This window comes from Chiroxiphia lanceolata, chromosome 2, assembly GCF_009829145.1.
Source record: "Chiroxiphia lanceolata isolate bChiLan1 chromosome 2, bChiLan1.pri, whole genome shotgun sequence".
NCBI lineage: Eukaryota > Metazoa > Chordata > Aves > Passeriformes > Pipridae > Chiroxiphia > Chiroxiphia lanceolata.
In genome coordinates this window covers 99159221-99181503 of record NC_045638.1, presented here as the reverse complement: position 1 = coordinate 99181503, position 22283 = coordinate 99159221, and the positions used below count along the sequence as shown (strand labels likewise).

General features: G+C 37.1%; 2 protein-coding genes across 8 annotated transcripts in view; one reads left to right on the top strand and one right to left on the bottom strand.

Moving 5' to 3' along the window:
- The window catches only part of CMSS1 (cms1 ribosomal small subunit homolog), a 222359-nt gene that overhangs the window by 14786 nt on the left and 185290 nt on the right, over positions 1–22283 (top strand). The window contains exon 1 of one of the 5 annotated variants that reach the window (XM_032678561.1): positions 1153–1177. The exons of the other annotated variants lie outside the window; for them this stretch is intronic. Within the exon in view, the coding sequence (XP_032534452.1) occupies positions 1168–1177 (10 nt within the window). The 5' untranslated portion in view covers positions 1153–1167. Of the gene's footprint in view, positions 1–1152; positions 1178–22283 lie in introns of those variants that run through there. 5 annotated transcript variants of the gene reach the window in all.
- Positions 1–22283, bottom strand: part of FILIP1L (filamin A interacting protein 1 like) — a 186382-nt gene that overhangs the window by 11657 nt on the left and 152442 nt on the right. For 2 of the 3 annotated variants that reach the window (XM_032678551.1, XM_032678552.1), the window contains one exon: positions 3375–6129. In XM_032678551.1, coding sequence (XP_032534442.1) covers positions 3375–6129 — 2755 coding nt within the window. Of the gene's footprint in view, positions 1–3374; positions 6130–21427; positions 21546–22283 lie in introns of all 3 variants that reach the window. The other variant, XM_032678554.1, reaches the window with a different exon arrangement.

Below are 22283 nucleotides of genomic sequence, written 5' to 3'. Positions count from 1 at the left end.
TCACTATGCGACCCTATTTCCCTTTAACATTGAAATGAATCATTACATACCTGTCAGACTTCAGGCTTTGGAGCAAATGCTGAAAGGAAAAGCGTCTCAGCCTCCAGATTAACAGCCATACTTACCATTTATGGAATGCTTGAAATTCCTAGAAAAGCTGCCTTACTCGAATTTTAGTATGATTATGCTTGATATTTTTGTTCAGAGTGCTTGAATCAATTTGCAGATAAATCATTAAAATTTCTCTTTGCTGTTTTCTCTTTGTCTGCCAAGGAAGCAGGTGGATATTCCCACTCAGCAAAATGGAAATAATCTTAAATATGGAGTGATGATCTGAACAACTTGAAGTTAATTTGTAAATCAGCAATTTGAGTCCTTAAGCTGTGCTTTCCATTTGCTATTTTATGATAAAATTACAGCTAACTTGTTTCTGTTTAAACAGCTGAGTTTCAGCTCTCAGCAAATACATCCAGGTGTTTATTTTCTCTGCCTGGTGCTTTGAAATGGATCTTGGGAATCTGAACAGGAAGAACCTGTTTTATTCTGCAAACCTTATTTTCAGGCAAAATAATGATTTGATTTTTCATCTGTGGAAATGACTGACAGAAACTGTGCTGTGAAGTCAGTTAAGATCTGCACAAAGAATGTTTTATCAGTAGGGGAATGTAAGCATCCCGTAATCAAGGTGTGTTTTTAGGAAATGTAGCATTTTCATTTACATGCAGTGCTGATGCTTCTTCCTCATGAGTGGCTGCTTCCTTTGTCTTTTGGTAATTGAGCAGTTACTAATAAAGCATTACGAGTTTAAGACAGGGACAGAACTACTGTCCTGTTTAATGATTAAACTTATAAATGGTGTGAACTCTCACCTAGGTTTTGTATTCAAAACTTAGCTTTAAAGTCTGAATGTCCTTATTCATAATAGCTTGGTAATTGTCCAAAGGACTAAGTGTGCTTATTGCTATGTTCTGATTTGTGCTTTTCTTTTATAAGATGTTGTAATAGATGGCCAGGTGGTTAATGATCAACACATTTCTGTGTATTTTGGAAGGCAGATATGAAATTATTTTTTTTCTACAAGCTTTTTAAGTCTAACTGAAGAAAATATTAGTGCCTCTGGAGAACAACTTAATCCTTTAATTTTTGGAGAATCTGGTGTCTGTTGGTATGCTGGCAAGTGGGTACTTCAAACACAATAATTCAGTACCATGCTTGTAATGTGTTCCTGCAGAGATCTCAGGTATGGATCAGCAGGATATGCAGTATCCCAAAGAACAGAAGTGCAGAGAATATGTACCACTTTTTGGGTTTGACTGAGCCTTGGGGTTAAGAATGTGCAACCTGAACATAGTTAAGTAACTTGTTCATATAATTAACACACGCTAAAATTTTTATAATCTTGACTTGCCAGACTTGGCTGCTGTCTTGATCAGTAACTGAAGCTGGTGTGAGTTGAAGTATGCTTTGCACAGTAAGAATATGCACCTCTTCTGACCCAGATCTTAGATCTCACTTGTGCAGCCATGGAGATCAAGTGAGACAAAACAAGTAGAAAGGACCTCTTAGGAAGCCTTCGGGTTATGTCTGACATTAAGGTAGGCTCGTGCAGGTCCACGTTTTGTTTTTTAAAATTGCCACTGTTCAACTGTAATGCATATGTTTATATCCATTTCTTCCCATTAATTTTACTGAGGAAAAATTGTGTATAGGTGGTGGACTTTGATTTTGAATAGAAACTGTTCTAAAAGCAGTTATTATCTGCAGTTGTAAACATTTAGATTCCTGTCCATCAAAAAGACTTAAAATGATAGAAGTCCCCTTGTTATGTGAAAGGATGTGCCAAAGTTCTTTGCTGAATCCGTTGCTGAGTTATACTGCACAAATATTTTTTTTTTCTGTGGGTAATATAAGCAGAATAAAAATAAGGATTTAACGAATGGGGACTTTCTGCTTACTTGCAAACTTCCTTGTTGATAAGAAGGTTAATTTTTTTTTTAATGGCACCCCCGCAAAAGCAATAAATATCTAGGCATTTAACTTTTTAGAATAAGAGCAACTGTTACATTTTAGATTTGCAGTGTTCAACCTTTGAGAAAAATAGATGTTTGAAAGGGCATTCCAGGTCTTCTGGACTGATTTGCATTCAGTGTGAAGCTGATCTACCACTAGCAGTATTTTTCGGGAGGTTAAAAATGCCTGCGCAGCACATGTGTAAAGAACAGAATTGATTACATTTCTGTCCTTCTCTTAGGCACAAATATGTAACCATCATTGAAATACCTTAGCCTGTTTTGTCCATTTTGTGTGGTAGTCCTATTTATCCCAGACCTAGAGGCCTACGTGTTTGGAGACTTGGTGTAGTATTGCTTCGTAATGCTTCCATCAACTTTTCTCTGCCTAGTATGTGAAAAACATGAAGGTATGCCGTAGTTTGGTACTCTTGTTTCTTTTTCAGTGATATATATTGCATTTCAAACTGATGGCTAGGAGCTTAGATGAAATTTGAATACTATGGTCAAATCCATTCATCTGAATTATTGTTTAGGAATGTAAGTGTTGCTGTTTATTGTTTTACAGCATACCTAAATGATTGCAATTTTTCTGTTGTGTTGGAAAAAAACCCCTTGTTTGGGGAGAAATATTTTGTGATACAAGCTTCTGAACTCAGTTCACATATAGGAAAGGTTTACAGGAAAGTTTAAAAAAAGTTTTAACCAAACAGCGTTAAAAAAGATAGGGAGGAAAAGTGGTAGTTGTGCTCTGGAACTTACCACGTATGCATCATAAATTTGTACTGAGATACAATACATAATATTTTGAGTGTTTGTGTGTGATGTACTGATAATTATCTGAAATGAGAGGGCTAGGAGGAGTTGGGAATAGCAGGGGAGATAATGAATCAAGTCTTATTTGAAGTTAGCAGGCAGTATTATGGCTTAATTCAAATTCTACCATACATGCATAAAAATACAAACCACACATAACAAACAAAAATATTCAGCAAGCAATGATGAAAATAATCAATTATTTACTGTTTTTTGTAATGTTAAAATATTTCACCAAGGCAACTTGCAGTCAAAAGTAATGTGAGTTATTTTGAAAATGGCAATACATAAAGATGCATTTATACAAGTGCAAGACTAAATATTTTACATAACTGTATTTTAATGAGAAGATATACAGTAAGTGCACACTTGATAACACTAAGCAGGCAAAACTTAACGTTAGTTCCATATACTGTTGTATAGTTCATGCACAGATCTTTCCCAAAGTAAAGAGGCTGTTCCAAATAATTCTTGCTGGGATGAAAAACGGGATGGGTTGCTGGTAAGGGTGCTCAGCATGGATGGGGGTCAGTTATAGACATTACTTACTGTAATTTGTGATTGCCGTGGAAGAGGAGTGGCTGTTGGGGTGATAGTAATACTGCTGGTGATTTTATTGGTGGGCTTATTGGGTAGGCCATTGGCTAGTGCTGGAGTTCTGTTGTCTTGCACTGGATTACAAGGGCTGATGGGCTTGGAATTGGGGAGAGTTTGGACGTAAGGACTTCCTAAATGAATGTGGATTTTGTTATCCTCAGTAGTTATTACACTTGATCCTGTACTGTTAGATCTCTGAAACTGCCATGATGACTGTCTGTCTGGGGATACTCTAAAAACAGCGTGCTTGGCTCCCATTTCCAAAGGCTCTGGGGAGAGAGTTTGTTCCTGAGAACTTGAGCCGGGTAAAGCCAAAGGGGACATTGTTCTTTCAGGAGTTAAAGAACCACAGGATTCAGGCGTTTGAGATCTTGCAAAAGTAGTCATAGTAATAGGAGAAATTACGTGCTCTGGGGTCATGTAACCTTCTCCTGCTTTCGATTTTACAGGTGTTAAGGAGGCGTTTTGAATAATGGTTATTCTTTGCTTTGGAGTGCCACAGTTGGGTATAACTGCTGTGCTTTTGTAGGAGTGAGGGCTTTCAGTGGTAGGACTAGTTATTTCAAGGGTTGCTGTGTTCTGTCCATGGTCTGGAGTTACTTTTATGTGAAGAGGTTGGCCAGGTGTATGGCTTAGCACTAGATCTCCAGTCTGTGCACAGTTTCCATTTTGCTTTGTATGTATCTTTCCATTTTGAGGATGGCTCTCTTTGGACTTCATCCACGGGATCCATAATTTTTTGTTTATGGCATTGACAGTGGATGAGTTGCTTTTGAAAGACGCTGTTTGTTCCTCCTCATTATTGCCTTTGTCCTCATTATCACTGTCTTCGTAGAGCTGCCCATTTATGACTGTTCGCTCTAAAGGCATGAGTGTTTTGTAATCGGGTGGTTCATTGTCTGCTGGATCTGTTTGGATTTCTTTAGAAAAAACTTGCACATCAGAAATTCTCCTTCCATTGTGACCAGGCCTGAAGTTCTTGCTGAAGGATCTGTACCTCTCCAACTCTTTCCTGAGACTTTCCATCTCTCTCGCTAAGTCCCTGTTTTTGTTTTCTTGCTGGAGAAGTTTCCTCTGTAAGACTGAATGATCGCCTCGGAGGTGGCAGATTAGGTCTTCTGTTTCCATGTACTCATGCATTTTTTCTTTCAGTGCATCTACTTCTCTGGAAAGATGACTCGATTTAGCTTCCTCTTCTTTAAGCTTCTTAAAAAGGTGCTGCTCCTGATTGGACTCTGCCTTTTCTGTTAATTTATACCTAGCCATTTCCATTTTCACAGCTTCCAGCTCCTCTGATAGGAGCTTGGCTCTGTCCCGTTCATTGGCATATTTTCTTTCTAGACACTCAAATTCATCTTCAGTTTTCATAAGATCATCCTCTATGGCCTTCATTTCTTTGAGCTTCTGCTTAAGCCTCTCAACTTCTTGAGAAAGCTCTTTGATTATGTTGTTTTCCTGCTGCAAGGAGGTGCTAGATTTAGTACCATCCTTAAGTTTACTTTTAAGAAACTCTTTTTCAATGTCTTCCAGTGATTGGAGTCTTTTTCTTAGAATATTCACTTTGGAAACAAGATCACTTCCTTTCTCCTCTTCTGCTTTGAGTTTGTTTTTCAGTTCATCTCTTTCTTTCGTCACACTGGACATTTTTTCCTCTGCATCGGATTTTGATTTCAGTGCCTTTTTACTTTCCTCAATTAGTTTTTCTGTAACCGACATCACTTTATTTTGTTCCACCTGAAGCTGAGAAGTTGCAGCTTGAAGCTTTTCTTCTGTTTGCTTTATTTTTTCACCCATAGTTTTTCTTTCATCCACAAGCATCACTGTTAGGCTTTTCAGCTTTGTCAAATCTTCTTTGAGTGTAAACTCAGTTTTTTCTAACTTACTTTCAATTGCTTCAAGCTCACCGACTCTAGCTTTTAAACCATCCAGCTCGTGGGACAGCTGCTTTGTTAACATTTTTTCCCTTTCTAGATTGCATTTCAGGGAGTAACATTCCTGTTTACTCTTGTTGAAAGCGTCTTCTAGTTTCTCCAGCTCCATAATTCTTTTGTTAAGTTTATCGACTTCCCCTTTAAGGTTCTTGCTCTGTGATGCTTCTTTTTCTAATTTTTTATTCAACTCTCTGCACTGATCTTCCATTTTTATGAGCTCTTCATCTTTTCCTTCCATCTCCAGCAGTCGTTTCCGTAGTTCTTCTACTTCAGTCATAAGTGTGGCATTGCCACACTCTCCCTTATTTATCTTATCCCTTAGGTCTTGCAGTTCTTCTTCTGCTTTTCGTAGAGATTTGTTGGTCTCTTCCAGCTCATCAATTTGTCTGCTGAGAGCAGTTAATTTCAGCCGGAGCTGGCGATTCTGACTGTCTTCGTTGGTTAGTTTGGCCATCATTGCTTCTTGGTCTTGGGAAATCTTACTGCTTTGGACTTGAAGTTCAGCCTCCAGCCTGCTGGCTCTCTGTTTCTCTTCTTGAATTTTTGCTTCAGCAAAAGCCAGCTTCTCATGTGCTTGCTCTGTAGAAGTGGTTAATTCTTGAATTTTTTTACTTTGTTGATTCAACTGCTCAGTGAGTCTTTGCTGTTCATCCACCACCATTAAAGCAAAGGATTTCAGTTTAGTTAATTCTTCTTTCAGTTTAGCTATTTTCTTGTTGTTTTCCTTCTCTTTTTTTGCCTGATATGCTGTTTCTTGTTCAAGAAGCTTTTTCAATCTGTGGGAGGAAAAAATATTGTATTTTGTAGCCATTTTAATGGGCACTTAAAAACACACTTGAAATATTATGACATGCTAGATGTGCATGTCCACTTGTAACTACAAGCAGACCTCTCCTTGCAGCGTCATTTGGAAGTGCCCACTGGCCTTACTTTCTATTCAGAAGTTCTTTTGTAATGAACATTCATTTAGACTTAGCAGCTTCAGTAATTCTGCATCTTTGATTGCATTTTTAACTTTTGACAGGTGGCAGTGGAACAAAACTGTTTAGTATTCTGCACTGGAACTGCACTTACCTTGGCTGTTTGCTGAGGCTAGGTATGTGCAAAGAAATGTGATCATTATAGAGTTTGAGAAATCAAATCAGTGCAGTCCTCAAGGGCAGGCATAATTTACAGCATCATCAACCTCCTACCTTCGTTACTTATAAACCACTCTGATGTTTTATGATTAAACCTTGTAGATGTTCAAGTAGGTGAAGGACATGTAGCCACATTAGGCAGTTAGTCAGGCTAATGTGAATTTGTAAGCAGCACATCAGACCAAACTTAAACCATGCAGGTAAGTCAGTCCTCAGTGAAAATGCAGTATCTGACCCTGTATCAAACATACACACACAAAAATGCAGTCAGCAGATAAACAGGTATTCAGGTTGTGCCTTGTGAACTTAACAAAGCCCAAATGTCTTGATGCTGGTTAGGCTTGGATTTGGTCTTTTGTCCAAAACTTGCAGATACACTTAAGCGTAACCCTGCTTTTGCATGATTCTTGAAGATTTTCATGGTGATTTTCCAAACTTAGTTTTACAAGTTTATGTTGCATCTCAATAAAGACTGAAGATTAACATATTTAATTTGCTAGAGACTTGGGATAAGGTTGTGCATTTGTTTAAACCTCCAAATACCTCAAGTAATTAGGTTCTTTTGTAGACTTTCCTTTGTCAGGGAGATGTTTGTGAAGAAGTTGGTCTAAAGTATGATTAGGTTTGTCCAGCACATATGCCTCCTTTCAATTACATTTTTCCTACAGCCAACCTATAGGTATATTCCGGTATTAAATAAAAATCTGAAAAGCCCAGGTTGAAGTAATAAAATGTTAGAATTTGTGTGTCTCAGTGTTGTTCATATGTATGGTACAGATTGAGTTGTGTAGATCATGTGAGGGAAATGACCTGCGTTATCAGGACTGTGCTAGTACAAAATGAATATTTCAGCACTCATTAGCTGAGGCCTCTTTGTTTTCCCCCCCTCTGAAATATGATGACAACTGTCTAGAAGTTGCTGCTGAAACGTAAGATTCCCGTTCCACATTTGTCTATGGTCACTATTGTGATGCCCTTGTCCAAGAGATGAGTCTTTACAGCTTCCCACTGACAAGTTCTTGTTGCAACCATCCTTTTAGTTCAGGAAGAGCTTAGATAACAGCCTCCTTTGCACAGCTCTTAATTAGCTGTTGACTGACTGGAGGCATATATTTCTGGGCAACAGACTGCCTCAGCAGCATCCCCTTTGGCAGCATTGTGGTTTTCCAGCACAGAGAGGGGAACAGTTGCTATTCTACAACTGTCCATCAGACTTGTCTGATTTAATGATGATATTGTATAGAAGTCCATGGCTATAAAATTTCTTAAAACATCTTCACAGTCCCTGCTGTTTTTATTTTAGTGCCTAAGTTGCACTGTATTGAGTGTAATGAAATGCTTTATATGAAAAATTGACAGGATAGAACATAGCCATAAGCAGAGTTGAAATCAAAGACTTGAAGCAGTCACATATTCTTTGTAACAGTCAATTAACATAATGGGGAAAACAGACATGAAAAAGCAGAAATGTAGGGGGAGAAGTTTTCAAAGTTAGTTTGAAGGAATGCTACTGCTTGGCAGAACAAATAAATGGGGAGAGGACTGCACTAACTTCAAAGGCAGCTTTTTACTGCGTTGATGGTATATACACTTCTGTCAGTGCTACTTTCAGTTTGAATTGTTTTTAGTTTAAAAATCTCTCTTCTCTCTCCACCCTTGTCTCTAAATGCTTTAGTAGTGAAGTTCAATTGATGATTTACCGTTGCCATAGATATAAAACCATAACAGAAGCACAACTAACAATTTCATTTGGAATTAACTCAGTTTTTGTGTGTGTGTGAAGTTAAGACATATTAATACTGTTACTGGGACTTACTAGCTTTTGATTTATTTTAGCTTGCTTCAGTAAAATTTGTTTTTGTAAGGCAAATTTATCTGTGGTCATTAATACTTAGGTTAATCAGTGTTTAACCCAACATTTCTATATTAACTAGTTGATACCTCTCTAGCCAAGTGAAACTCTAATGCTCCAGTAACTCATACCTCTTAAATTGCTTTAGAAAGAAAGCCCTTAGGTCAAATAGTAACAAACAATTGTAACTTTCATGGGGATGCTATATATTTTTTTAATGCAAATAAGATGATTGTGGATACATAATAAATTTTAAGTTGACAGTCAAGTCAGGTCTGATCAAGTCGGTGTTGCATGGGCAATTTGAACAAAATACCTAAATTACTGGTACCTGGATTGTTGTATAAACTGATAAGGATTTTCAAGAGATTCAGTTTCTTTGGTCATGCCAAAAGACCTTCAGGTACTTAAAAAATGTTTCCTTCATTCAAAAGATACAAGAACCCTTTCTGAATTGGGCCCAGCAAAAATGGACATTGGAAATTGTTTTTATGAACATAGCTGTTAGGTAGTTAAGCAGAGTCAGGGCATTGTTGTTACTTTTTCTTCAGAGTTTCTGTTGTAAATTATTGCTTTATTGTGGCTTAATATTGTACTTGTTTGTAATACCAGTCAACTGCTTCTTTATTTCCTGAAAGAAATTGTATTTCTCAGCTCTCCTCGGTTCATTGTAGTTGTTTTCCTCAGTTTGCATCCTACAGCTTCTTGGTGTTAAGGTCATGCATTCAATTGTGTTCCATGTTTTTTTCCAAGTGCATATAGCTTCAGCTACACTACATTACATTTGGCAACATACTGATTGTGTTCTCTACAAGATGTGGAGACTCCCGTAACAGTTCACTGTCCTGGTGTCATGTGATGACATTTTGTCTTTAAGTGGCATTATCCATTTTCTGGGTGACGTTCATTACATGGATGTTGTTTAATTTATGTCTTTACAGGATTCTAAGAGGGCTGCTTTTCCTTTGAGTTTCATGGAAACCAAAGAAAGCATGGGAGACTGAGATTGCAAGACTTATTTTTTATTTGTTTTAGTTTGTTCTGGAATGAATCATTATTCTCTGAATAATAAGAATAAAAATGATTTAAGCAATGTTGTAGTGATAACTTTAGAAAAGACTGCATTGTGTAAAGATGCAAGTAAAATAGGTGATGGCTTGTAAAGCTCTGCTTTTATCATTCCTTCCATCAAATGAGTTTTTAATATACACATTATCAATATTTGTATGCGATCATTCTACAAAAATGACTGCGATTTTTAATTTCTGTGATTTTTTTTTTTTTAAATCATAAAGATACATGTTTTTAACTGGCTCTTGCTCTTCATCCTTCCCCATATAAGAGAGACATGGTTTACTAGAGGTTTTACAGGTTATAACATGAGGGAGACTTGCTTCTAAAGTTTTTGGCCATATACTTGAGTTTCCCTGGTACAATGCAAATAAAAGCACTAAGCTGAAAGCTTTTAAATGTAGATGAAGTCATGCCTCTTCCTTTGAGGCATTCTTCCCAGTTAGCAGTAAGACGTGGTCTGGCCCATAATAAGAGAAGAAACATGCTTCATCATTTCTGGTAAATCTTACAAGTTGTTGTAATTTTTTGACACCAGTGCAGTTAAATATTTATTTTTGTAAGAAAGCCAGTCTGTGCCTTCTACAGTTTATTGAACCAAAATTTGGATTTGTTAGAATGTTTCTGGGTTTGGGGTGGCTATGCATTTTTTAAATTTTTTTATTTTCCTTTGCCTACAGTTCTACTTATTGATGTGCAGTTTTTATGAAGACATATGCTACAGCTTTTTTATGGCTCTCTATTATCTTTATTAATGCTTCTTTTTTCCCTGTCATAAAGAAAGTCAAAAGCCTTTGGAATTACAGCAGCAACAACATACCATAGCTGTTGTGTAATCTGTTGGCTTTATCTGAATCAGTCAGCACTTCCCAACAGAATGTGAACACTTACTCTAAAATTTGTTTTCCAGTACGGTAATTTATATATGTAAATTTCAAATAGTTGGGTTGTACTAGGATGCAAACCTCCACAAAAGGTGTCTCCACTGCAAGAGACTGTGTAAGGCAAATGTCCCAATAAGGAAATCTATTTTGTAAAGTGAGAAGCTTTAATGAGGGGGGTGTGAGTTCTGCTTATTACTCCACAGACTATCACAAAGTAATTATCGTTTTATCTGATGCTTAAAATGCTGACTTGCTTTACAAGTCTTAATAAAAGTCATAGATGATGAATGGTATTGCCAGTTCTGGGTTAACGGGCAAAAATTCAAATGGATAACCAGATGTATTTAGCTGTGATGCTGAGTAAACATGTGCAGATAATATATGCTTTTAAAAATTAATTAATCTGGGACACTAATGTTGTTTGTAACCATGATTTCACAACTACTAAGCTGCTGCAAATTCTTCCTGGTGATAGGGATATTTGCACTCATAAATGTTATGAAATCCTGTGTAAATTCAGTGACAGTAAATGGTGTGAGAAAGTTTTAGCAGATTTATGTTGGTTAATTTAAGATTTAAGACCAGTTTAACTTCCAGTTTGAGTAATTTTACTTCATCACTAAAATTCTCTTTTGTTTTATTATGAAACCTCAGTTTAAGAAAATAATTTTCTGTCTTGAAGTATGTTCTTTCCATGTCGAGATGTTCTTGGAAATCATCTATCCAAACATCAGTCTTCTGTAAAAAGCATTAATGCTTTCTGTGGCAGTAAGGATTCAAATGTGCAGTGTGATAATTATTGTGATGCTGATTTCTAATCTTCTAATGGCAGCCATCTGCAATGCCTGAGATTCTGGTAGGAAGGTGGGAGTGTGATTTTTAGTTGGGAGTGAAAGAAGTTGCTGTCCTATGAAATTGTTGGCAGGTTGGTTTTTTTTGATTTGGTTTGTTTTTTTCCTTGACTATCTGTCCTGAAAAACAATTTTAAAGAAACACTGACTTGACAAAACCGCAATATTAATGAGCTTTACTTGAAATTAGCCTTAAAAACTCTGGGTCCCAGAGTTCAGCTATTATAAAACACGGCACAATGAATTGTGAGCTGGACTCTGATGTGTCACCATTTTTGAGATGCACTCTTCTTTCTTCTTACCTCTTTCTAGACTTAACAGCTATTTCAGGTATTCTTTGAAGTCAGTATCTATTACTGTTGGCATTTCAGTACTGTATGATTGTACATGTAGCATGACTGTTAATCATCTTCTGATTCTAAATGCATCAATAAGGTAAGCAGCTCATGGGAATACCCCTTGGGTTTTGTTAGTTAATAGTTTGGGATTTTTTCAGGTTACCACAGTGCATATTCAGCTCCCTCCCTCCCTCCCCCATCTCTCTCACTCTCTCTCCACACTGCCTGTAAAGTCAGAAATAAAGCAAGTCATTTCAGATGCAACACCAGAATTTGGAACTCTTTAAATTTACGTCAACCAGAAAATTATAGTTTTGCAGATGGAAAGCTTTTAGGAGGAAATGGAAAGATGAACCACAAGAGATGTGGTATAGGGGTCAAACCAACAAAACTGAGGCAGAACTTCTCAGTTACTAACTCAGGTCCTGCTTCTGTCTTGTATTCATCCTTAACAAGTAGAATTTTGTGCCTGAACCTCAGATTTATCAAAGTGGAAAAGCAGTGTGAACTTACTGGGTAACAGATTATTTTGAGAATTAGTATTAACTCAAATAGGTTTTCAGTGTGTAGTAACTACACAAAATAAACTAAGACAACTGCTGCTTTTTATAATTCATGGTTTTTAAATGTCGTCATCATTGAAATGATGCATTTGATGCTTTGATGTTACATTCCAACAAGTTAAATTGATGGGAGAGATCTTGAGTCCTTGTGAACCTGAGTTTTGTTTGAAGTGTATACTTTAAGCATTCCTTCTAGAACACTATTGCTCGACTACAGTTATTGAGCTGTTTTTAAATCACCAGTGTTATAAACCACTTAGTACTGCAGAGATAAACAGGACAGGGCTTAATCCACCCCCACCCTACCACCCCCTACCCCATGGGCAGGTGGATGGGTTTGCATTTTCTGCTCGGAGTACTAGTAGTGGATACCACTGCATACTGCTGGGATCCTGCAATACTGCTAGGATTTACCGGGGGAAAAATTGTAAGAGGAGTTATCTCAACTCCTTAAAACAGTCTTTTAGAGCCCTGTCTTCACCCCCATTCCCCGTGGGAAGATTAGGCACAAACAAGGGAGTGCATCTTGCCCACCGATGATCCCAGCCATGTGTGTTTGCTTTGTACAAGGAAAGTACAGTTATCACTGCCATGCTGTATTTACTGTTGATGGAAGTGTAATAGTTGGAAGTCTTGAGTTTTTGTCTTGGCTACTTATTCTGCATCCTTCAGTTGAGGAGTTTGCAGAAGTTCTGATTCTCTGAACGAGTCAGTTGCTTCAGCTCTGTGTTTGTAAACCGTAATTAATGATAATAGTTGTCTGAGGTTTCTTTAAGCTGTTTCTATAGATAAGTCTTGTGATTTTTTTATTCTGTATGTAACATCATAATGTGTAGGTTCAAAGTGGATCTCTTGTATGGACTCTTTTTATGGGGGGAGCACTTGGGAAAATAGGTACTGTTCCGGTATCTGATTCACCTGAGGCAGTGCTGGTGCTGCTGTCTTGACCAGAACTGGTTCATAACTGTGCAGGGATCCAATTTATCCAAACTTTCTTTTAACTTCAATTAGTTAATATTTTTGGTATGACAGAAAATGGCACTCAGCCTACAATAACACATCATGTTACTCAGAGGAGACTGGTAAGTCGTAAATGTCATTTTCCCATAACATTTGCAGGAACTGGATGTTCTCTAAAACAATTTTAACATAGGTTTTATATAAAAATAAATGTCTGGGGCCACATTTTCATCCATGGGCAAAATAGGCACTGTGCCTATCTCTTCTGGCCTTATTTATATATTATCACTCAGCAGCAGTGGTAAAATTTAGAACTTTCCATCCTGCTGTGCGCACTTAGTCTTTTGAGCTGAAGGCGTCCTGCTCACGGCTGCCAGCCCCGGAAAAGCTGCTCAGTTATACAGTTACCACTCGCTTCTAGGCAGGTGGAACTTGGCTACAAACTTTGTTGTGCCCTCCTCATGCTCAGTGCACAAGACAAGAATTTACGTGCTGAAATTTTGATCAGAACCATCTAGATTAAACATTGTATGTTAAATAAAGTTAGTACTGAATGGGACTGTCAGGGAAGACTGAGAGTTTGCCATCATTTGGAAGAATTGGCTCTAGTTAAAAACAATTAGACATTTCTCAGGAATTATTATATAGATGGTGTCACTGCTTTGCAGGAGGATTCAAATTCCTTCTTGAGGGTCTTGTCCTGTTCATACTCATAAAATCTTTGTTATATACATACATCTTTAAGACAAAATCCTAAGCCCTTTTTCTGGTGTGCTTATTGCCTGAAGTAGCTCTGTGTATGTGTATAGTAAACTCTGAGTGTTTGGGTGGCACCCCATTCCTTCTTTTTTGGCAGAAAACATAAATTTTAATTATTACTGCAAAATTAGCTTGAGGTGTTTGAATTTTCCTTGATGCTATGTTGCTTGAAGCAGTGCAGTTGAGGATTTCCAAACAGGCAAAAGACTTTTATCATGTTTACTGCGAGTTGCAACTTTTTCTAGTAGCCAAGGCTGTAAGTAATAAGAGCAGCCATAATGCTAATGTCAAACAGAAATTTCACTTTGAAGCTAAATGTTTTTCCCATAAACCTGATAATGTGAAGGTGTCCATTTTCTCAAGATGGGCTTGTCCAGCACTTCATCTTGGAGGACGCAGGTGAAAGAGATGGTAGCAATGCATTGCAGCATGGTTAAATAGCTAAAGTTGGCTTTGAAGCTACAAATGATGAACAATCCTGCCACTTTCCTGTTTTGTAATGTGTGACTTTCAGAAATTGTATTAGAACTATTCCTGATGCATTGCGAATTGCTTCTGGGTACGATTCTAGGTATTGAACCTCTGCAGTTACAGCAACTTTGCTACCAGGGAGGTAGTTCACTTTCTTGCTATCTGTTCTAATGCTGCTAAAGGTTTGGAAGTTGCATTTTCTCTCGTCTCAGCAGGCCTCTGGCCACACTGACCTTGGAGTACTTGATGAATCGTGGTGCAAAGTCAATGCACCTTTTTGTCTAAAGCATGTTAATCCTTAGCATAAGTGCTCTTGTTCAGGATTTAAGTTTACATGGTTTCTCTAAACCGATCCTCTTCAAAGAGGACAAACACATTGTTTTAGACTATAGGATAGGAAATTATATTGGAGACCTAAATATGATGTAGTCTGAGAATTTATTTAATGGGTTTAGTTCTAACCAAGGTTTACTTCATAGATTTAATCGACATATTTAAATAGCAAGGAATAGTTTAAGTAGTCTGTGACAGATTGTTTAACGTAAGAACATCTTTTACTTTCAGATCTGTTGATTATGAGGTGTTGAGGTAATATTTTTCCATTTTTGTGCAGCTTAGGGATTTCACTGTATTAAAGATCAGATACCCTGCTTAAGAGTAAAAGAAATTGGGTTCTTTAGTCATATGTCCACTCAAAGTGCCAATAACAATGTTTGGGGTGGTTGTGGTGTTTTGGTTTTTTTAGCTACTTGCATGTGTGTTCAGCAGTTGGAGTAACTTACTTGCTTTGGAAAATAAATGTTTCTCTATCTCCTAGGGAAAAAAACCTAAACTGTTGGGATGAAAAAAGTGGATTTAACTAGTTCTAGCTATTCTGTGACCAGTGATTTCTCAAACTCTTAAAATTGGTCTGAGCAGTCTTCCTAAAGCCAAGAGGAGATAGTTATTTTTTCCATCTTTAGTTGTTTTCCAGTGTTCTTTGCCTTTCAAAAACTGTCATACAAAAAGACTTTTTTTAGGAAAGAGGAGTGTCATGGGCATGTATGCTTCCCTTTCCCCTTCATATGAACGACTTCAAGTGTTCCCTGTTCATCAAAGAACTGTTAATTCTGTTCAACATTCTGTGCCTTGTTATTGTACCTCAAATTGATTTATAACTCAGTATAATTATGTGACATTTGGCTACATGCCCTATTTGATCTCTTTGCCTCTTGACTGATGATCTGTGATGTTCAGGTTATATTTTCTTATTTCAGATGTCACTCAAAAGGAAGGAGCTGTAGCATGCTTTTATGTACAGTATGTTTGTGATGTAATACATTTTATCTTTTATCATCAATTTATAATATGGTTTCAAATATGGTTGAAAATAAAGAGAGTTATCTCTAGACAGAACTTGCAAGTTTGGTTAACTACATTAGTCTAGATATATGAGAGAGTAATTTATAAGTTATAAAATGTTACCATGGCAATTTCTGATTCCTCCCACCCAGTTAATCCTGATTGAAACAGGATGACAGTAATCATATAGAGCTTTAAGTGAAGAGATGGGAACAAAGCAAGGGCAAGGAGACACCTTTCAAAGTGGCTGCTCCTTTGTATACCCAGTTACATTTTCTTCCCTCCTCCTTTATAGGGGTTTGCAAAGTTTGTAAGCTTGAAGATTCCTGTCAGCTGTTGTCTGCTGCTTTCCCAAAAGGGAACCAATGTGTGCATCTTTTGCTGCGAGCCTGAACATTCTCCACCAGTTGGTGTTGTCCCTGCACTACCCTTGTAGGCAGCTCTTTGTCTTGGATTGACCTATATTGAACCTATACTTGCTGACTTCACTTTAGAGGCTTTTCATCCCCCTGCTCTGCTTGCTCATATGTGCACAAATGAACATGCCCATTTATATATTAGATATGTTTTTAGAAACACGTATTTTAGAAGTTTTAACGCTGCCAGGGTTCACAGTGGCCATTTCATTGAAGGCAATGTGGTATTTAATTTGGGAATGATAAAGGGCTGCTTGTGAAAAGACTTCTCTTTACATGAGAGAGTATATGGTACTGTTGTACAAGATGAGAAAATGTTTCAGCTTTGAGCGTTAACAAATAGCATTTTTTCCCCCCACCTTCCTACATCCAAGCTAGTGTGTTCAGATATTTAGATTAGGGTTGGCTGCCCCAAATGTGGAGCTGTTACACCCTCAGGTTCAAGTGACCAAAATTTTAAAAATGGATTAGGCTTATATAAATAATTTTGCTTTGTCTAGGTATGGATATGTAGCAGAATGGCTCTACTGACATGCAGAATGTGCTTGACCGGGGAGAGTATTTTGATGTTGAAACCAAAAGCAACTGTGGCATTTATTAGGCTTCTTCTGAGGAACCTCTGTGTAGCTAAGTAGAATAGAATCATGTTTAGGAATATGATGGATGACATTAGTTTTGGGTAGGCCAAGCTTAAAAGTAATAAAACTTCCTAATTTTCTTCAAAATTAATGACTGATAGTTATGTAAATTGTACCAAAAATTATTAAATCCATAGAAAGTTGACAGAATTCAGTCAACTTAAACTTAACTCTTAGATGGTTTTGTCTATGTTCTGAAATCCAATATGTAACTATGAGTGCATTGCTTCCATTTTTTGGGGGGGGTGTGTGTGTTTCATGGTAGTAGCAACATGCTGCTTCATTTCAGTTTTAAAAATTTTTCCTCATTTGGAAATGCTCTCATTGCAATGGTTGCTATGCAAACACTAGATAAGCTTTGTGTCTGATAAAAAAGGACAAAGTTTTAAATCAGCTCTCTGTAATGAATGTGAAAGAAAATGCTTCGAATATTAGGTTTACGGCAGATTTTAAGAGCTCTATCATTTCTTTGAAGTGCAATTGTTGTTTTCCTTCCCAGGCCTTTGGAAATCTGTAAAGGATAATGAAGCCTGATGCATTGTTTCACATCCTTGAAATTTATGCAAGATTAGTGTTTTTCTTGTCAGGAGTACTTTTTTCCTATCCATGTTTTCAGTCATGTTCACTGAAGCCTTGTCTACCCTACCTGACATATGTCTGCAAAGGTTTGTTGAACCTTGGGTGTGAGCAGGGAGGTGGTTGTGGGCTTTGGTTTCTCAGCTTCTCTGAGTATGCATGGTGAAGCAAAATGGCTCAAGTTCTGCTTCTTTACCTGAGCAACCACTCTCTGGTGGTCACCTGCCCAGCATGAGGCTGTAGTCAAGCAGTTGTGTTACATCATCATCATATGAACAATGAGCTGTAGCAGAAAGGGTGACTTCTTCAACAAGTACAAAGTACATGCATTTGTTAACTTGAATGCCCAAGGTTACAGGGCTTTTGAGTTGTGCTGAAATGTTGTCTGGCAAGCTTAGTGTGACCTTTCACCACAAAGTTTCCATATTGTTATGAAAGGAGGGTTATACAATGCTGTTGCTAGGTATTTTCTCAGCTAACCCTTATTGCGTGAACATTCACCTCTCCATTGTCACCTCAGTTCTGTTGTTCTGGTGAGGAGGCAGTGCTTTGGGAGGTGTTTTTTCTGTTGTTTTTAACTAGTAGCTATGGACTGCCTCAGAAAATCTTCAAACATATTTTCCTAGAATTTGTTAACACTTGAGAAAAGTGAGCTGTGAAAGCCTGAGCATGCTCCATTGCTGCTTTAGTGTGAGTGCGGTTACTGAACTTCCAGAAACAACATGGTGCACTGGATGTGCAATCAAAGTGCATTTTATCTTGCTGACAGAAAACACAGTAAACCTCAAAATCAGTATAATGCCCTGAGAGGTGTTAAGAGTCAAAATGCCCATTACTTCACTTAAATGACAAGACTGGGCACTATATTTAGAATTTTTCAGCGATGTCTGTTACCTTCTTGGAGCCAACTAATATACAGTGAATGACTGAACTAACTAAGCTTTCAACTGCATCAAAAAGCTCAACCTAAACCTCAAAGCTGCCATGGCAGAATCCATTCAATATGAGAAAACCAAACCTAAAGAATAAAAAATTATTGATAAGGAATAGTTTCTAAGTTCAAATCAAGGCTTTGATCAAATCAAATCAAATGATAGGCTGAAGTATTAAGGCAAACTATTCATGAGACAGAACTAAAGTTTTATGCGATGTTTTTTAAATATATGGCTTCCTACATAGTAAACTCTTAGGATTCTCTGACTTAAATATTTTAATTGTTTTTTTAATTAACTGTACTCAGGTAGTACCACATCCAGGATTTGAGAAAAGCTACTTGCAGGAGAGGTCCAGAGGAGCAGTGGTTGCTCACTTGCCCATGCCAAACTACACATGGTGAAGATTTTTTACTGAAGAAAAATACCAGTCTTTTAAGAACAGCCACAGAGGAGAAACTCGCTAGGAATAAAACCAGGCTGTTTTTTTTATCCCATGACAATAGCAAATTTGGTAATTCATCATACTATTAGAAAAATAATATGAAAATGCTGTTACTCAGCACAAATGAAGAAATAATTTGATTTTACTAGTACTGATGGGGAATAGAAACTAAGTTTAAGCTAGATCCCATGGTCTACTGGATCAAATCTCTAAAAATTCTGCTGTCAGCAGATGTTTGTCAGTGGAGGAAAGGGAAGTGACGGGAAAGGAACAAAGGGTCAATGCAGTTTAATAGGAAGTTGACTTTCATTTTTGGATGATATATTTGTTCTTAAAATGTTTTCACATTGGATGTTGTGAGAAATTACTATAAAAAGAAATTTAAATTAAGAAATATAGTTTAGACTGCATTATGTGATAATTAATTTTTTTCATTATCTCCTTTTACTGTTCATTAACACAAATTTACATTTTAATCTGTTAAATTTAGGAATGCCTATCAAGTAATACTCAATACTGTTAAGAACAAAGTAGTATAATACTGGGGCGAGGGACATGGGGGGACAGGGGCACACACAACAATAGTGAGACAGTTTAATCATTATACCTCAGTCTAATTATTTTGGAGTTTTACCAGTAGAAGTGAGAGCAAACTTGGCTCTATCAAGTGAAGAATGTTTTCCCTTTCAATCTAAGGAAGACAGATTACGGGAAATAGAGTTCTGGCTTTTGATAGATGTTATGATTTGTATCAGGCTAGCAGTATTTGCAGTACAGATGGTACCTTAAATACTGCTAAAGCAGTAATTAATGATAAAAAGTTACCCTTCTCTGTTGGATTTGTAGGAGCTGAAATAGTCTCTTACCTAGGGGTAGGCTTTTTTCTTTTTCTACTTACTGACTTTATCAAATCTGTATGTTTATTGTATGTGTAGCATTTCTGTTTTTTCTTCAACATACTGTAGTCCTTCAATTCAGTCCCTTCTCCTCAGACACACTTTTTGAGGACTGTTACTTAGCTTCAGTTTGTAATACATCTTTTCATAAAGTAGTTAACTTTTCCACTTTTTAACTTGACACTGGATATTTGTGAAACTAAGTAATTGTTTTAGAACTGCTAGGAAATACGTTGCAAGACTGCAGATAGGACAGAATAGCGAGCAGAAAACTTTCTAAGGAGCTTAGGATACAGGTCTGGAGTATTGATTTTCTGCTATAAAATTATATTTATTCTGGTTGCTAGGATTCTTTTCATTCTGCATATACTATACAGTGTCCTTTCCTTTATTCTACAGCAAGGCAGACTCGAGGCATCAACAGAGGTGTAAACTTAGCTTGTTGCAAGAAAGATCATGCTGGAAACATGGATGTGACTTTTATCTAAATACCAAGGTTAATAATACACAAATACCTGAATTATCTTTGAAATTAAATGTCTGTCTATATATTTATATTTTTAGAAGCATGTAGAAAATAACTGCTTAATATTTTCTTATTGTTTAAAGCCAAAAAAAGTTACAAAAATATTCACACATGTTATTTTGAGTTAGCCTCTAAATCTGTGTATGCATGATACTACAACAATGCATATGATTGTATCAGCTTTGATTTTTCTTAAACATGTACTTGAACAGGGATTTTGCACGATTTAAAACATCAAATTAAGGGGAAAAGAGCCCTTTCTGCTGTCCTAACATTTCATGCCGATTTAATTTAATATTAAGGAAAATGAAAACATACAATAAAAACATGTTTCAAGAAGAGTTTGAGTTTGAAGGTCTTAAGGAGTCTAACTTTCCTAATATTTTAAATTACACATAAGACTTTGGAGTGCAGTGTTTAGTAGTTTCAATCTGCAAGTAGGACAGTACAATTGACTTAATTGCAGTTGTTCCTATAAAGAAGGATTTGACAGGGTTTGGCCCTTAGTCAAGGGAGAGGACAGTGTAATTTTGTGTGCTATGCAGATGTGAGTTATAAACATACTAAGGTCTAATCTTTCAAGGTGCTTAGTGCCTTGTCAGAACTGTTTTTCATTCTCTGTTTTCTGGAGTTAATAAGTGCAATACTGTTGAGCATCTTGCAGAATAAGCCTTGAAGAGACCAGTGGATTTTCTGGTTTTTTTTAAAGCCTCATCATGTGTTTGACCAGGATTTAAAGTTTTTTTCATCAAAATCTGACAGTTCTGTTCTCTTGTGATTTGACACTTGCACACAAAACACAGAAGAGGGAAGCAGTGTGTAGGAGTTGAAAAGTTTGTTAGTAATTAAACTAGTTACAATTGGGTTTTTTTTTTCAGACATAGCAAAATCTTATTGCAAAGTAATGTTTGTGGCAATTTACACATCACTCTGTAAACTACGGTAGAAGTTGTTCAAAAGTATAGTAAATGCTTAGAGACATGTGCATACATGTCTACTAATATATAGCATATGCATGTAAATACAACATAAAGAGAGGCAGTAGCTCTACCTAATATATTACAATACTGTTGGACTCTTTCCACAGCTTTAAATGCAGTCATGATTTTATCCGACCATTTGGAAAGTGTGTGTAATTCATAATCCCTCCTTCTTTAACATTAAATTAATTCCTTGCCTGTTGGCTCTGTAGGAATTGTTTAAAATACAGTTTGTAATGTTTGCAGTAGTCACCCTATATCTGAGCAACCAGACATCTTCTAGACCTCCTGGTGCTGTTCTGGGGTATTTCATTGTTTCTCAGTCCTCACCCCTTTTTTTTTAGGAAGCGACTTTTTTAGAAAGTATCTCAATAGGAAAAAGCAAGAAGCGCCAGTGCTTGCCAGAAGAAGCTTTGCTTCCCACCCTCTCCCTTACCTTGCGCTCCTGGACTATAGAACTCCTGGGTCAGCTATTGCTCCATGGTGCGGGGCGCTGAGCTGTAGCATCAGGGATGTGAGCATTCCAGCAGTCCCACTAAACAATGAGAGATAGGCTCTTTGCATGCCCCAAGCCTATGGAGCATTACGTCATTGCCTTGCCATATAAGGCGCTCTGTGTTGTGCAGACTCGTCGTGTCTGACTCGTGTACTTCAGTGATAGCCAGGGCTTGGAAAGCTTGTTAATGTGTTCTGGCTCCAGCTGACGCTCAGGACTGTGTGAAAAATTTCATTTGTCTACCAGTTCATGGCCAAGAAGAATGTGCGGAAGGTTTGGGTTAGGGCAGTTCCTTTCTATTACTGATAATAAAGTCGTTAGCAGTTGTTAGCTGATTAGGTACAGTGTTTTCCACTCAGACTGGCAGCCTAAAATTCGAGAAAGGAAAAATTCAATTCCAGGTCATCTTCTTTAATTAGTTGTTCTAAGGGAGTTTTTCTGGTTTTCTTTCCTTTTTTTTTTTTTTTTTAATATGACAAAAAATGTGACTTTAGCTGAACTCCTCTGAGGGGGATATGAACTTCGAGCCTTCCTTTTTTTTTTCCTTCTGTAAAGAGTCGGGGTCCTTGGAGGATAGTATTTTATTTCCTGATGATGTAACTACAAAACAATTCTCTAAGTGATGATGGGAAGGCCAGATGAAATCTGATTTTTTTTTTCTCTTCAATGTTTTTTCTACAAAACCCTTTCCTTTTTCGTATGTTTGTGTTTCAGCTAACACAATTAAGCAGTCCAAGCAACTATTTTTAGTAAGGAGGTCTTAAAGAAATGAGTCATTTGTTTTAATATTTAGGAA